Source organism: Zingiber officinale, chromosome 11A (assembly GCF_018446385.1).
Source record: "Zingiber officinale cultivar Zhangliang chromosome 11A, Zo_v1.1, whole genome shotgun sequence".
Taxonomy (NCBI): Eukaryota; Viridiplantae; Streptophyta; class Magnoliopsida; order Zingiberales; family Zingiberaceae; genus Zingiber; species Zingiber officinale.
In genome coordinates this window covers 86391905-86406782 of record NC_056006.1, presented here as the reverse complement: position 1 = coordinate 86406782, position 14878 = coordinate 86391905, and the positions used below count along the sequence as shown (strand labels likewise).

Here is a 14878-nt window from a genome sequence, read left to right as displayed (position 1 = left end):
GGTTAGTTGCATATTTTCTATCGGAATAAATCAAAATTTCCTTTTTTACCCTTAAAAGAAATTAAGAGAAAAAATTAGATGTGAGAGAAAAATACGATGAAAGAGAATGATGAGAGAGAAAGTCTCATGAGAGAAAAAGTGTGATGAGAAAGAATGAAGAGAGAGAAAGTGTGCTGAGAGAAAATGAGAAAAGAGAGTGTGATAGGAGAGAGCATGATGAGAGAGAAAATATAATGTGAGAGAAAGTATGATGGGAGAGGATGAAGAGAGAGAAAATGCAATGAGAAAAATGAGGAGAGAGTGTGTGATGAGAGAGATTGAGGAGAGAGAAAGTATGGTGAGAGAGAAAGTATGATGAGAGAGAAAGTGTGATGAGAAAAAAAGAGAACAGTGAGTGTGATGGGAGAGATTGAAGAGAGAGAAAATATGATGAGAGAGAAAGTGTGTTGAGGAAAAAAAAGGAGGGAGTGTGACAAGAGAGATTGAGGAGAGAGAAAATATGATGAGAGAGAAAGTATGATGAGAGAAAAAGAAGGAAGAGAGTGCGATGGAAGAGATTGAGGAGAGAGAAAGTATGTTGAGAGAGAAAGTATGATGAGAGAGAAAGAGGAAAGAGAGATTAAGGAGAGAGAAAGTGTGTAATAAAATGATGAAAGAGAATAAGGAGAGAGAAGTGATATGAAAGAAAAAATAAATAAATATATTTTGATATTTGATATTAAGGGAGAAAATTTTAGTTTTAGGTCAAGGGTATTTTTGGAATAAAGGAATATTTTGATTGATGAAAATAGGATAATGACTCATTGAAGGGGAGGTATATGGGAATGAGTTATTACCCAATTTCAAGGATTCATTCCTTTATTTGTATTCCTATTCCTATAATCCAACCATTAACAATGACAATCAATGATTCTCATTCCCATTCCCCACTCCTATTCCCTTAAACAAAACGCCCCCTAAATCTATCAAAACCAACTAAAAAATATTGATTCGACTTCTTAAACAAAGTACTCAACTAGAACAGTAATAAAATTGGAAATAAGTATGCGATTTGTTAATTTTAAAACTAGGATATGCGATTCGATAATTTCGAAAACTTATTTACATGGTTCAATAAAAAGTTGAATTAAGAAGGGAAAGGAAATAATTAGTTACATAATTCAAGAGACACAAGAAACTCCTCAAAATAATGATTCTAGAAGAACAACTCTACGTGATAGTAAAAAGGTGATTATACTCATCCCATGTATTTCTCATAATCCGTTCTTAAATTATATGAAAAAAGATAAATTATGTGATTATCTTATAGTCAATCATCAGATTAACTATGGGATAAGGAAAATTTTTTATATGAAAATATGTGCTCATCGAAAATTAATCATTTATCTATTGTATCAAGGAACAACCCTACGTGTCAGTTCCCAAGGTTGCTGGCTTGGTACGAAATCTTGCTCATCCAATTTTTGTGTGTGCATGAAATCAACATAGCTAAGTTGTGGAGGTAGGAATAGGCCATTGCTCAGCTTTTATTTTGCTAGAGTCAGTGACCACTTTCTGTAAGGAGTTAAGTCATGGAGTTGGGAAATAAACGATTGCTTGCCTACTTTTATCTTGCCAGAGTCATTCTTCTTTTCTTTTTCACCTTCAACCTCCTCTACTCCATCAAGGAAGAGAAGTCATTTGCATTTTGTGCTCACTAGTCACTACAGAACTTCTTGTTCCAATTGTGGGATGTGAGTTGGTTGGGAGATGATTTGTTTGCGGGCTTCATAGTTGAGATGTTCAAGGCCCACAAATCTTAGGCTTATATTTTCATGTAACACAGATAGCCATTAAGAGACTAAACCCACCACACAAATAACATAAATATTTTTCTATAGTTTCTTAATTTGTTTTACTTCTACCACTGGGTTGAAAAAGTCAGACTTCCTCTCAAGTTTGTGTGCTCGTAAGAGTAACGTAATTAAAATCGAATAAATTAAAATTTATTGAAACTAATTGAATCTATCCAATTTTCAATAAAAAATAATAAATCAAAGATTAAATTTTGATTAATTTGATTAAAAATTAAATTAATTAAATTTTTTAATAATGATGGTATTATAAAAGATTTATATATTATATAGTTAATTTATACTGACTAATTTGATGGATGATCGATTCGGCTTTATAAAAATTTATTTTTATTGATTACTAGGTAAATTGAAAAGTACTAACTCGAGTTTAGATCCTCTAGTTTGTAATATCTGGTTCTTTCTTAATCCCTTCAATTATTTGTACGTCCGATCGTGGTTAGAATCTGATCAAAATTAATTGTGATCTCCTCTGAATTCACCTTCCCACCTAGATTATAGTTTGGGTGGAGCCAAACGACTAAAGGTTGTTGCTGGTTGGACAGACTGTATGACACCGATAAATGGGTGGCCCGCTCATCGTCGACGACCTCCAACCGTCTGACTCAACCTAAATTAGAATTTAAGTAGGAAGGTGAACCTAAAAAAGATTGTAGGGCTTGATTTAAACTATAATCTAAATAGAAATGTAAACTTAGATGAGATCATAATCAATTTTAATCGAATTCTAATGATCTGATGATAAAAAAAAATTATGGAAAAAAGATATACTCTCCTATCAACTTAATATCTTTAAATCAACCGTCCATTTAAAAATAATTCATAATTCATTAGTTAATTTGTAAAAAATGAACTCAATTTTGAAATACCTAAGAAATTAAAAAATAAGTTACCACTTTGAAGTTTGAAATAATGGTATTACGACCAACAGCCAAATGCATGTAAATTCCTTTATTATTTCAAATTTCATATCCAAATTTTCACGTTCCAATAAAAACATACTTTAAATATCTGCATTGAAAGAAAAAAAAAATAATCAGAAACTCTAAGAATAAAGAACAAGATTTTTATCCAGGCTTCTACTGCGTGGACACGTGCCGGCCATTCGCTGACCAAGGTAGGCATTGTTCCACTTCTGGATATCTTCACCGGCGATTACCCGTTTTGTCGTTCGGTATATAAACATTGCCCTCGGTTGCTTCTAAATTCTCAACTCCGCTGCCGTGCAGCTAGTACGAAGTTGACTTGTTTAAGGGTAATTATGTCTTTTGAGTTCAGCGGAAACTTTCAAAACTGCGGTGGAAATCGATGAACGGATGACGTAGGGACAGCGAATAAAAGCACTGGAAGTACAAAAATAACCTCATGTAATTTCCTATTTTAATAAATGTATTCGCTATTTACCTGGAGGAGGAAGGGTGTATCAGTAATATTGTACACCCTTAACGCTGTATCTACCTCATTATAACCACAGTGTGGGAGTTGGGGAATGGGGCTTCGAATTTGGAATCGGATTGTCGGAAAGCAGAGTGCCCTTCTAAGGACTTGAGATAACGAGATTCTTCTTCGCCGGGGAGTTCCAGTTTGATTGGCAATTTCAGGATCTTTAGGTATTTTTGTTCATCGATCCTCTTGCCCTTTTTTGTTTGGTTAATCGGCCCTCTTTTGATCTTTGTAGTCGCCTGTTTTGTGTCCGATATGTAGTTGCCTAAGGTTGGTATTCGCTGTCTTTTGCGGTAGGTCTTAGGTGTTCATGTTCCTTTTCCGAAAAGGAAGATGTCCCTGTTTTTTGACATCCACTGAAAGACTGTTTCGTTCAATGAAATATTGCAATTAGTCCTCGATCCTGTTGTAGTAGTGTAATATCATGGTATTTTTTTCTCGATCATGTTGTGTATGATCCCAGTGTGCATAAATTGACCGGATCCTTAGCGATTCAGGTTAAATTTTAGAAAAGGGTCGTCTTTTTTTTTTTTAAAAAAAAAATTATTCGGAACTACGGATGATGACAAGGATCATAGTATGTCTACAGGAATATTTTAGAAAGAAGCTTCAAAAAAACAAATGACGAAAAAAAAATGGTAAGTAAATAAGTGATATTATTGCACTTTGGATTGAGTGCGTGATTCCTTGTTACTACATTTTATAAAAATTTTATATGGCTGTCAGAATTTTTTAGAATTGGCTAAATTGAATTTATGTTGAAAAAAAAAAATCAAAATATCTCATTAGCGGGAAAGATCATCAAAGACAGTGTGCTATAAGTCATCCATTGTGACGGCTTTAAATTGTGATATTTGCAGTGCAATAATTACAGCTAAGCAATGCAAGTTTGCTGAGTTTGTTTCTTTATTTCCAGATAAGGAACACTAGGACAGAGGTATTCTATGCGGTCTTGTATATGGATTAGATTGCATTTGTTTCTTGAAATTCTCAATCAAGATGTTACTAGGACATAAAGAAGCAAAGGAAGTTTTATCCCCTTGACCATTCTTATGAATATATTCTTTGACATTGAAGTTCTGCTAAGTGCCTCTTGATAAAGTATTTAGATGCGATGGGGGGGAATTTGTTGTTAGCCAGATGGTATAATCAGTTTGACTTGTCTTTTCAGGGGGACTGAAACAAGATGGTTTAAAAAATTGATGTGATGGTAGAAAACCTTCACAAAAAGCTTCCTATCTTACTCTTTCTAATCCAAAAGCTACATTAAGTCTTCTTCCTTTTCATGTACCCTAGATGATCTTGGTCTACAGTCTATCCAAAGTGAAATAGTGATTGCTAAAAATTTATTCAACTTATTTTTATATATCCCATCTCCAAATTAGATTGGATTAAGAATTTTTGTTGGCAAACATTCTTGAAGAATCTACTGTGTTTGTAGTGATCTACATGAAATCATGTGATAATTTGGTCTGTCTTTGGAATTGTATGAGTCTGACATTATATATTGAGAATCCAACATATGAGAAGCTATGCGCTACAACTTTGGAGCTCTGCATTACCGGTTTATATTTTTCATGCTAATATTTTGCTTTACAAGATATCTATGTTATTTCTACATAAAATTATGTGATGATTTGGTCTTACTTTTGGACTCGAGTCTGACAATGTAACTTGAGAATCCACTAAATGAAGCAACAACTTTGGGGATTCACATTACCTAGTTATATTTTAGGCTAAGAGTTTGTAAAACAAGGCATTTATGGTTCTCTTTATCACAATGTTATATTTCACGATACTATGTAGTACTCTTATCACTCCTAGTCTATCCTATTGCCAATTAAGTTTTTTGCATCATCATTAAAATTTGATGCTTGTCCTGAAGGAGACTAAGATGGGAGTTCTAGAGGGAGCAATTAACTGCCTCCTTGATATTCATGCAAGTTACTCTGGAATATCTGGTTCTGTTATCACAAATCACAGCTCAAAGGCCGTGTCTATTCATGGTTGGGGGTACAAACATAGATGCAAAAGCAAACTTCATGTCGGTGGCATATCTCTGAAACCGTGTGGTAAGAAACAGTGGTGCATCCGTTGTAGTTTCAGTTCCTCTTCTGATGGTAATGGAAGCATGGCTGGCAATTTCAATGCAAATGATGAGGAGTATGTAAACTCTTCTGTGATCGAAGCTGGTAATATCCTTGAACTCAATTTGTTTTCTTGTGATAATTGAGGTTTGGCATATTTCTCTCTCACTGAAGATCCCATGTATTTATAGTTGTCTCAAAAATTTCCCATTTAACAGTTAGCATACTAAAGCCCTTATCTCCATAGGTATTTAATATATTTTTCCTGTAGTCTTCATGCTAATATAGCTAGGTTTCAGTTATTCTAACCATATGATTTAAGGGGAAAAAGATGGATGATTTGGTGCTACTTATGCCCTTCCTCGGCAAGGATAGGGCATTAGAATTTAGATCAACAAAGAATTTATTTTGGTTGTGTGGAAGCTAGTGTTATAACCTTAGAGGTCATTGAAAGTTGAAACTACTGTAATTCATGCATACTAACAATATTAATTGATTTGACTTATTGTGGAAACTGTCCTGTAAGCTGTAGGCTTCTGATTTTTGTAAGGTTCATAGATTACATGATATTTCTGTTGGACAAGCAGTTCAGGTTAGAAGCGGATCAGATGGATTTATGATAAAAATGCGTGATGGTAGATACTTAAGGTGCACACATAATACCTCCCAAGGTGGGGGCTCACTAGACTATGCTTCTCACCCCGCAATTGTGTTGAAGATGGAAGATGGAAGTGGTCTTCTGCTTCCTATTATCGTTAGTATGTATTTCCTTTGCTAGCTTCTTATAAATACTACTTTTCCCCCACAAAATGATTCTTAAATTTCTTCATTTCCAGTGGAAATGCCTAGTGTTTTGCTGATGGCTGCGATTCGGGATGTTCCAATTGTAAGACTGCATTTTTTTGGATTTTGTGTTTATCAATTATTACATTCTGGAAAAGAATAATATTTGATATATGATTGTTATCAGGCTAGACCAACTTTTTATCAAGTAGTCAAACTGATGATTGAGGAGCTGGGGTGGGTGGTAAGTTGATGTATTCCTAGTCACTTGAAATCCTTGATCCTTTGTGTTTGACTACAATTTGAAAGGTGCCTAAGATATTTTTTCAATAACATATCATAGTATTTAGGCTATAGTCAAACTTGGTTGTGCAGACTCCACATTTGTATTTAGGCTATAGCCAGTTTTTGTTTTTTCTTCTTCTCCACTTGCAGTTCTAAGATTTTGTTTCTTTTAAACCTTTTGATGAAATGACATTGCTTGTTACAGGTTAAAGTTGTTAGGGTCACCAAGAGAGTGAACGAGGCTTACTTTGCTCAGCTGTATCTCTCAAAGGTCTATATCATTATATGGTCTTTGCGATCTACTTTATTGTGAATGGGTTCTGAAGTTACACTTTCTTCATGTGTAGGTAGGCAATGAAAAAGAGACTATTAGCTTGGATTTGAGACCTTCCGACGCCATCAATCTGGCTGTTCGATGCAAGGTTTGTTCTAGCTCTCAAAAACTTGAATCTAGGTAAATCTTGCAGCATAATTTAGCATCAACATCTAGAGATCTGTAAATTTTCTGATTAAGAGAGGTGTTCTACCTGTGGTTCCTATGTTCATAATGTTGGAAAGGGCTCAGTCTTTGAACTTGCCAAACTTCTTTCCTTCAGAAATTGGGATTGTTTTAGATCTGGAGGTGTCTGACAATTAGATTCCAACTCATTTGTTGCTTGATATGGAACTTGTGACTGACCATCCTTTATTTAATGCAAATTGATAAGAGGATTGGCATACCATAGCCATAGACGTGATGGGTGTCTGGAACCAGAAAACCCATTGGCAAAGCATCAGAATGCTGGAAATGACTGCTTAAACTAATATTTTCCATCAAAGTTGAGCTGTGGATTTAATTGATTTGTTTCTTCTTACTTGATTTGTTAATCATTGTTTAGATAGCCACTAATTAACCTGAATTTTATTTCTGTTAGTGAAAACCTATGTTGGTTAATCTGCCCATGACACTTCTGTATTCCTATAACAATTTTTTTGGCTTGGCGCACCGGCCAATTCTTATTCTGTACATCATGTAATATGAAGATATGCTTAATGTTTGTATGTGCTTGCATATGGTTTCACTTATGCAGGTTCCCATACAAGTCAACAGACATCTTGCCTACACTGATGGATTGAGAGTTGTTGAGCCAACCAAGCCAGTAATGCAGGCTCCTCCATCAGATGGAATACTGTTTATGGAACTTGATAGGTACAGACATCTTGTATTTATGTCGAACCGTAAAGAGATCTTTCAATCCAAATTTTGCATCCCAACAGTATCTTATTGTTTGTTTCTTTAGAAGTCTTTGGTCTTCCTCTCCGTGTAAAATTTATCTCCATTCCCTTTTATCATAAGCTGATCATACTAACTATACATAAGGAAAAGTTTTGCTGCTATGATTTGGTCCTAGGATTGTTTCTAATGGCTGAAGATCAATTAGTTTTGTTTTTCTTTCATTTTCTTTCATGATCATTATAAGATAAATGAAAGTATTATTACTCTGGAGGGGCAGTTAGATGTTCCAATAGATGCTGATATTAGAGAAAATAAATTTAGATGATATGAACATGTCGAATCATATCCAACTAATTTTGTAATTAGTCAAGTTAAATTAATTAGGATTAAACATATGATGGATAGAGGGGAGAGGGAAAAAAATCTACTTCAATACAATTAAAACCGATTTGAAAGATCAAAGTAATAACCAGTTATATTTCCTTAAAGTTCAATAGCGTGATCAGATCTGTAGCCTACGTCATAGTTGAAACAATTCGTTTGGCATTTTGTTTTTCTAATTCGTTGTTTTCTGTCTTTTTTTCACATTTCTTTTTCTTAAGGTCTTGATACAATTCACTTGTTTCTCCAACCAGGCCTGATGGTCAGCCCTGCATGGAGACGGAAGAGTTCTGGTTGACACGAAACATGTTGACTGCAGCTATTGAGGAGCGTTACAAAGATGCTGGTAAAACACATTTACTAATTTCTATTACATGCCATGTTGCAGATTCTACTATTATAGTATTATAGTACTTGGTTAACAAATAAGTTGTCTGAGATGTTTTTACTTTTTTGATGTCTAAAAATGCCTCATAAAGGGCCATATAAATTCTAATATACATAATCTGACCCCCCAAGGCACTTAGATTGGCGTTGCGTTGCAGTAGGGTCGCAACCAAAATAAAATGGGTTGATGGAAATTAACCAACCCAGCCCAAACTACATAACAGCCTATTAACTTGTCTATGCTTATTATTCTAATTACTTGAGATCTTGCAGCTCAGTGGAGGGACCAGCTTCATCAGCTTAGGAAAAAAAAGAACTGGACATGAGAGGTTTCACTGCGACCCTGTACTCCCGTTTGAAATTTGTGATCAAGTCCTTGTGTATGTAATTCGACTAACTTTATTTTTTGGGGGAGCAATCAACTGGGATGTATATAGATGGCTTAGAGGCTCCTAATAACTGTGATTTTATGCATGCACATACTTGATGTAAGTAACAGATGGACAACAATCTTGTGAATATGGTTGTAGTGTTTAAATCCATGTTGGCAGCATTTGCCAGATATATGTTCATATATCAGTGTATAACGTTGGAACCTGGCTTCTGGGAGCCAATGGTTCATTGCCGATCTATACGTTTCACATCCACTGTTTGGCTACTTCGCATGTAAGTGTTGACAAATTCTATCATTTTTTTTTTTACTAGTTTTACTTCCAATTCAAAATGTGGCTGTTCCCTGGATGCACAACTCGCAACAAATTGCAGTTGATATCTGGGAAAAGAAATAGAGGGAAAAGGTTCAATGAGGTTGCAAATTTCTTTCCTTCAAAGTGAAAGTGAGAAATTACTAATTAGCGATTCACTGATTGAGCGAGCAGTGAGTGCATCACTGAAATTTAGTTTAATATGCAGAGAAAGTGATTGAACGTGATGAGTATGTCCCATAATTTTATATCTGCTGCTTATTCCTTCTGGTAGTCAACGATCGGGGCGGCTTGGCAAGGACGTCCCCGCTCCCCACTTGATCATCTTCCTTTATTCGGCCTTTCCGTTGTTAAAGGATTGTATTTCATCCAACCGGTCATGGCATCCGGCCGGGACGATGGTCCAGGGGATTTAAGTTTTGATTTTTATAACAGTCATAGGTTCTCAACGGACGATCGACCGACCGACCTGTTCAGCCCACTACGCCCGATTGGGGGATCTGCGCTTCAACTGTCTTTACTTTGACCTCCACATCAATCGTTCTCTCCTGCTTTGACATCTTTTGTAAGGCTTCTTTTCATTACCGTATCACAAGTCTTCCTCTCAAGTTTAGTCGAAGGAGGTTGCAAGTCCGACTGACTAGACGATTAGTATGTTCTGCAACTCTTCGTCCCGATCGGATGTTTCAGGGTTTAGAGTTGTCACTCGGCTATGATGTGTACTCCTCCTGCCTCCTATCGTTTGTCGAGAAGCTGCCTTTTTTCCCGACCGGAGGTGCTAGGGTTTAGAGTTGCGGCTTGGCTAAGACGCGCGCTTTAGCCATTTTTTAACTTCTTTTTGGTCACTCTTCCGATCGTCTATTCATACTCCGAGGTTGGTTCTGTCGTGGACAACACTTAGCAATTTTCTAACTTTCTTCTAATCTTTAATCTGAGCATTTACCCCTACTTAGTGCCTTTTAATTGCCGCTGATGTCACCGTAACTTTTCGGAAACCGTTCAAATTCCTAACCATTAATGCAAAGCACGCTTGACCATGCTTTTTAATCATTGTTCTTCTTTTTCATTAATGTCACCTATAATCGAACGTCATGTGTCACATTCTTCTGCCGTCACATGTATGATGTGGCAAGCCACTGTTGGAATCTAATGTGACGGTCGCTCCTTTGAATTCAACGACCTAGATTAAGTCTCGTTTTCCAAAACCCTTGATCGAATGGCTTGGGGTAGCTACAGACAAGGTTTTTAAGCCTGTAATTTTCTTTCTCACCGCCTATCATCTTCGTTCATTGTCTTCTCTTATGCTTTTTGCTCCTGCTTCATCGCCGACGATCTTTCTTCAGTAAGCTCTCTCTTTTCTTCCCTTTGGTTTCTGACTTCTCCCTCCTATTCATGGCATGTTCTGTGGTACACCTCCACCGAGTCTGATTTTAACGGTGATGAGGTCAATCAAATGAACTGACTTACCATATTCTCGACGATTACCAAATCACCATCCCCTCTGCTTATGCTTGCTCCCATACACCTCCGGAGAGCTTTCTTCCCTTCTTCAAAGACCAGTTCTTTGTCGGCCTACGTTTTCCCATCCATTCCTTCTTCTCTGAAGTTTGTAGATACTTTCACATTCCATTGCATTAGGATACTATGTGGGGTTGTTGTACTATTCTGTCTGTACGGGATTCCCCTTTTATCTCGTATGTTTCACTACTTTTACACTCCAAAGTTGTCTGAGCCAGACACCTTCCTTTTTCAAGCCCAAGTGGGTGTTGTTTATTTTGACAAAATGTCCATCTTAAATAAGCACTGGAAATAACATTATTTCTTCCTCCGTCTCCCCAATCATCCTGTCTTTCTAACCGGTTGGCAGATAGAACTGTCAAAACCTCCTTACCTCAAGAGATACTGAGACGAGCCAGCTTAAATCCAAGCAACCGCGAGTCTGACTGGTTAGAAGTATCACATACATAAACTACTGTTGGAAGGAGTCTTGTATGTGTTTGGGCTAAGCTCTATCCTAACATGGTCGCTCGCCCTTCTAGGTACGTCATTTTTCTTCCTGACATCTTTGAAGCTAACTAATTTCTCTTTTTTTTTCCAACTCAAATCATGATGAGGGAGATGTTAAGCGGCAAGAGTAAGCTTGTCGATGCGGAAATTAATGCCAAAGGAGTGGCCAAGCTGGAGAGTCGTGGTTTGTTGTCAGTCGAGAATTTCGAAGAGCTGACCAGCAAAGCAGGGGGAAGCCGGGTGGCTGTCACCTGAGCGCCCCTCTATGGTGCCGATTGTGGTTCTGTCAGAGTCAGCCACCTTTTGCGAGCCATTGATCCAGCGCCGCAAGAGGCACCGACCGGAGTCTTCCTCCCGCTCAACAACTTTGACTTTACAGGCCCCTGTTCCCGTAGTGACTCCCCGACCTCAGTCTGAGCGAGGCGAGACTTCTTCCTCTTCAATTCCTAAGAGGGAGGCTATCCTACCGACTCCTCCTCCTTCTGATCAGACTCCCTTTTTGTCCGGGTTGCCGGTCGGGATGATATTCGCACCGTCGATCTCCTATCTGCCACCCTTGTCAGTCAGCACAGAAGCCCCCACTTTCACTATTCGTTCCTCCCCCATATCCAAATCCTAGGGCAAGGCCACCTTAGAGCCTTTGGATCCGAGCGACTATAAACATATCACATCCGCTTGCTAACTGACGAGTGGCGTCATCCAGATGATGCTGAGTCGCACTCCCCAAAGCACCAAATTAAAATTCAAGGCCCCCTAGTGTAGACCAAAGTAGACGCTAGGGTCAGAGTAGCGACCATTCTGCCTGGGGAGCTCGCTGACAGTTTTAGTCAGAAATAAACTTGGGTAAGTTTAGCCGAAATTTTTTATTCATTTTTCCCAGTCGGCACTAACTGTTGTTGGAGCAATCTAGGTGCCCTAGATTTTGATGTTTGGGAAAAGGTTTAAGTTAGATTTATTATTGTATTTGATATGCATTGTGAATGAGTAGGATACAGGTACAACAAGGAAAGTCCAAGTGTGATCTTGGCAAAAGAGAAAAGTCCAAGAGGAGTCTTGGCAGTGTAAGTCCAAGTATGTAGTCTTAGCAACGTAAGTTCAAGTGTGACTTGACAAAGGTTGAAGTCCCGGATGGGAGGCCTCTTGGCAAAAGAAGACTTGACAATAATGACAAGGTCGAAGCAAGCTCTTGAAGGCAAGACATGAAAGATGGGGAAATATCCGAGGGACGCAAGGTTGATGGAGGAAACTAGAAAGCTAGGTCTAGGTTGGTTAGGCAAGGGTGAGTGCTGAGTGAATGTACACGGGAGTTACAATCCTAGATTTAGGATTTTACTGAAGCAATTACTGTAGCAATTACTATAACAGTACTATACAGTTACTATAGCAGTCGACTGATATTTTCATCAGTCGACTGGTAGGGAACATAATATCTCTGTTCGCTCAACCCATGTGGAGCAGTCGACTGATATTTTCATCAGTCGACAGTATCGAGTCGTTAGCCTATAACGGTCGAATTTCACTCAGGCCTAGTTGACTAGTATTTTTACTAGTTGACTGGTGGTAGGAAAATAGAGTTCAGAATGTTTGGGCAAAGTTGACGAAATAGAGGTGATTAACCTCTATTAGTAGTCTTCCAAGTGACCTAGCATCCCAAGCGTTCTTGTACGAGTTGTGAGGAGGTTTCTCCACCCACAAGGAGTTACGTGAGCTAGTCGGAAGTTTTCTGGGGAGTCATCGACTGACGAATCAGGAGCGCCCACCTTATGGATAGCCGTAAAGTAGGAGCTTTGTCTCCGAACCACGTTAAATGAACGTGTCATTGGGTTTGTCTTTCTATTTTGTTAGTTTATTTTGTATTTTGCTATGTACTAACAATTATAGAAAGCGACAATTTGGGTAAGACGTTTTTCACCCCCTCCCCCTTTAACGGATGTCAAGGGCCCAACAACTACTTCTTTTAATTGCAGTTCTGGGTGGAAAGTCTGGTTATGTGCCAAAGATTGGCCTTCTTGGAGCACGAGAACCAGCGGCTATGAGCCCCGATAGAGCAAACGCCAAAATTTGGTGTTGCCTTTTTACATGTCACGAGACGCATCAAATTAATAAAGATTAGGAACTCAACTAAACTAAATGAAAACTCGTGTAGTATGGAGTCTCAAGTCATATTTTTCCAAGGATAAGTAGTGAGTGTGTGAATTCTAGAAGTGGCTCCAATCAAAATCTAATTTCAACTAAGTCAAGAATAGCATCAAAGAAATGTTGTTCTCATCTAAATTGATTCTTTTCAATCTCATCAATTTGGCATCAATTAAGTTTGGCTCTCAAAGCATCATTACATCAAATAATTCAATTCTCGATCTCCATAACAAGTAAACTCAGAGTTTAGACACCCTTTACTAAACCAATCTACATCCAATTCTCAATCACAATCATTTTAACAATCAAGCTCAAGAATTCAATCGCAATAGCATTAAACAGAGGTAGCAATCTATTCATCAAAATAAGCATTCACATTTAAGCATGATCACGGTCTTAGCATATCAAATGAACCATACACAAGCTGTGCTAACTAGATAGTCTAACCTACAAACAAGTAGTAACAGAATTGTAAACTCAAAATGAACATAAATTGCAAACAATATAGTAGCTGCACAAAATTCGGATTAAAGAAACTCAAATTAAACTGAAACTACAAGAAAAAACATTAAGAATAGAATTGAAGAATTGAACTTAAACTGAAATTGAAATAATAATTCCTAAACAAGGAATCATATGCAAACTATCTATCAGATCTTCAGATCTGAGCAAATTCAAGAATAAACCAAATCAAAGACAAAGAAAAACCAAAACCTAAACATTCCACAATCTGTATCCAAGCTCAAACTCCCCTCAACCTGCTGTGGACAGTGATGCCATTGGAAACCTCTCTTCAAGCATCCAACTACAATCAACCAAGCTTCCTTCTATTACCAGGGGATGCTCACAGCTCTTGGAAACCTCCCTCAAAGCTCGCATTCAACTGGTAACCTCACCATCCGAAGAACAGAGGAGAATTCTATGAATTTGCAAACCAGATCGAATGGCCAAATCGACACAGCCTTGCTATGGAATGAAGATCGGAAAGAGATTAGTAGCTCCCGGAAACCTCCCTTGAAGCTCTGGTGGAAGCGAATAACGCCGATCTGGAACCTCCCTCGATCGGGTATACGGTGATGAAGCAGAACCCAAGTCACAATCTGGAAACCTCCCTCGATCTCTCTCTGATCACCGGAGATTGAACGCCGGCAGCTGGAGATCATCGTCCTTGAAGAAGGTAAACTCTCGGATCTGATTTGAGGAATGGGAGCTGCGGCCGCGAAGAAGAAGACGCACACACTGTAGCACAAATCGCGAACCGAGCTCGAAGACACTGTAGCTTCTCACGAGGCTTTTAAATCCTTCTCAAAACTGATCCAACAGCTGAGAATGATCAAGGCTCAATCAACGGTGAAAAATAGCCCAAAATCCGATCCAACAGTACTGATCTTCATCCATGGTCCAGATCTACTGCTCATTAGGTTAGACGGACCAAATTCTCAACGGATGGCTCAGATCTCTCCGATCTTCAACAGACGGTCCAAATCTCTCCCAAGCTTGATCGCTTCGTTTAACCCTAGATTTGAGCACAAATGCGGTCTGATCTGATCAGGTCCATGACCCTTTTGATGCCTACAAAATGATAATCAAATATTA

The 14878-nt window shown here is 38.0% G+C and overlaps 1 protein-coding gene across 1 annotated transcript; it reads left to right on the top strand.

Annotated features, from left to right (window-relative positions):
- Positions 1 to 3316: 3316 nt before the first annotated feature.
- On the top strand, positions 3317 to 9007 carry LOC122031806 (bifunctional nuclease 1-like). Its single transcript, XM_042590956.1, has 10 exons — positions 3317 to 3463; positions 5182 to 5488; positions 5971 to 6141; positions 6220 to 6269; positions 6354 to 6410; positions 6657 to 6722; positions 6799 to 6873; positions 7522 to 7640; positions 8303 to 8394; positions 8709 to 9007. The coding sequence occupies exons 2-10, from the start codon at positions 5191 to 5193 to the stop codon at positions 8759 to 8761; spliced, it is 981 nt and encodes a 326-aa protein (XP_042446890.1). The 5' UTR covers positions 3317 to 3463; positions 5182 to 5190; the 3' UTR covers positions 8762 to 9007.
- Positions 9008 to 14878: the final 5871 nt, after the last annotated feature.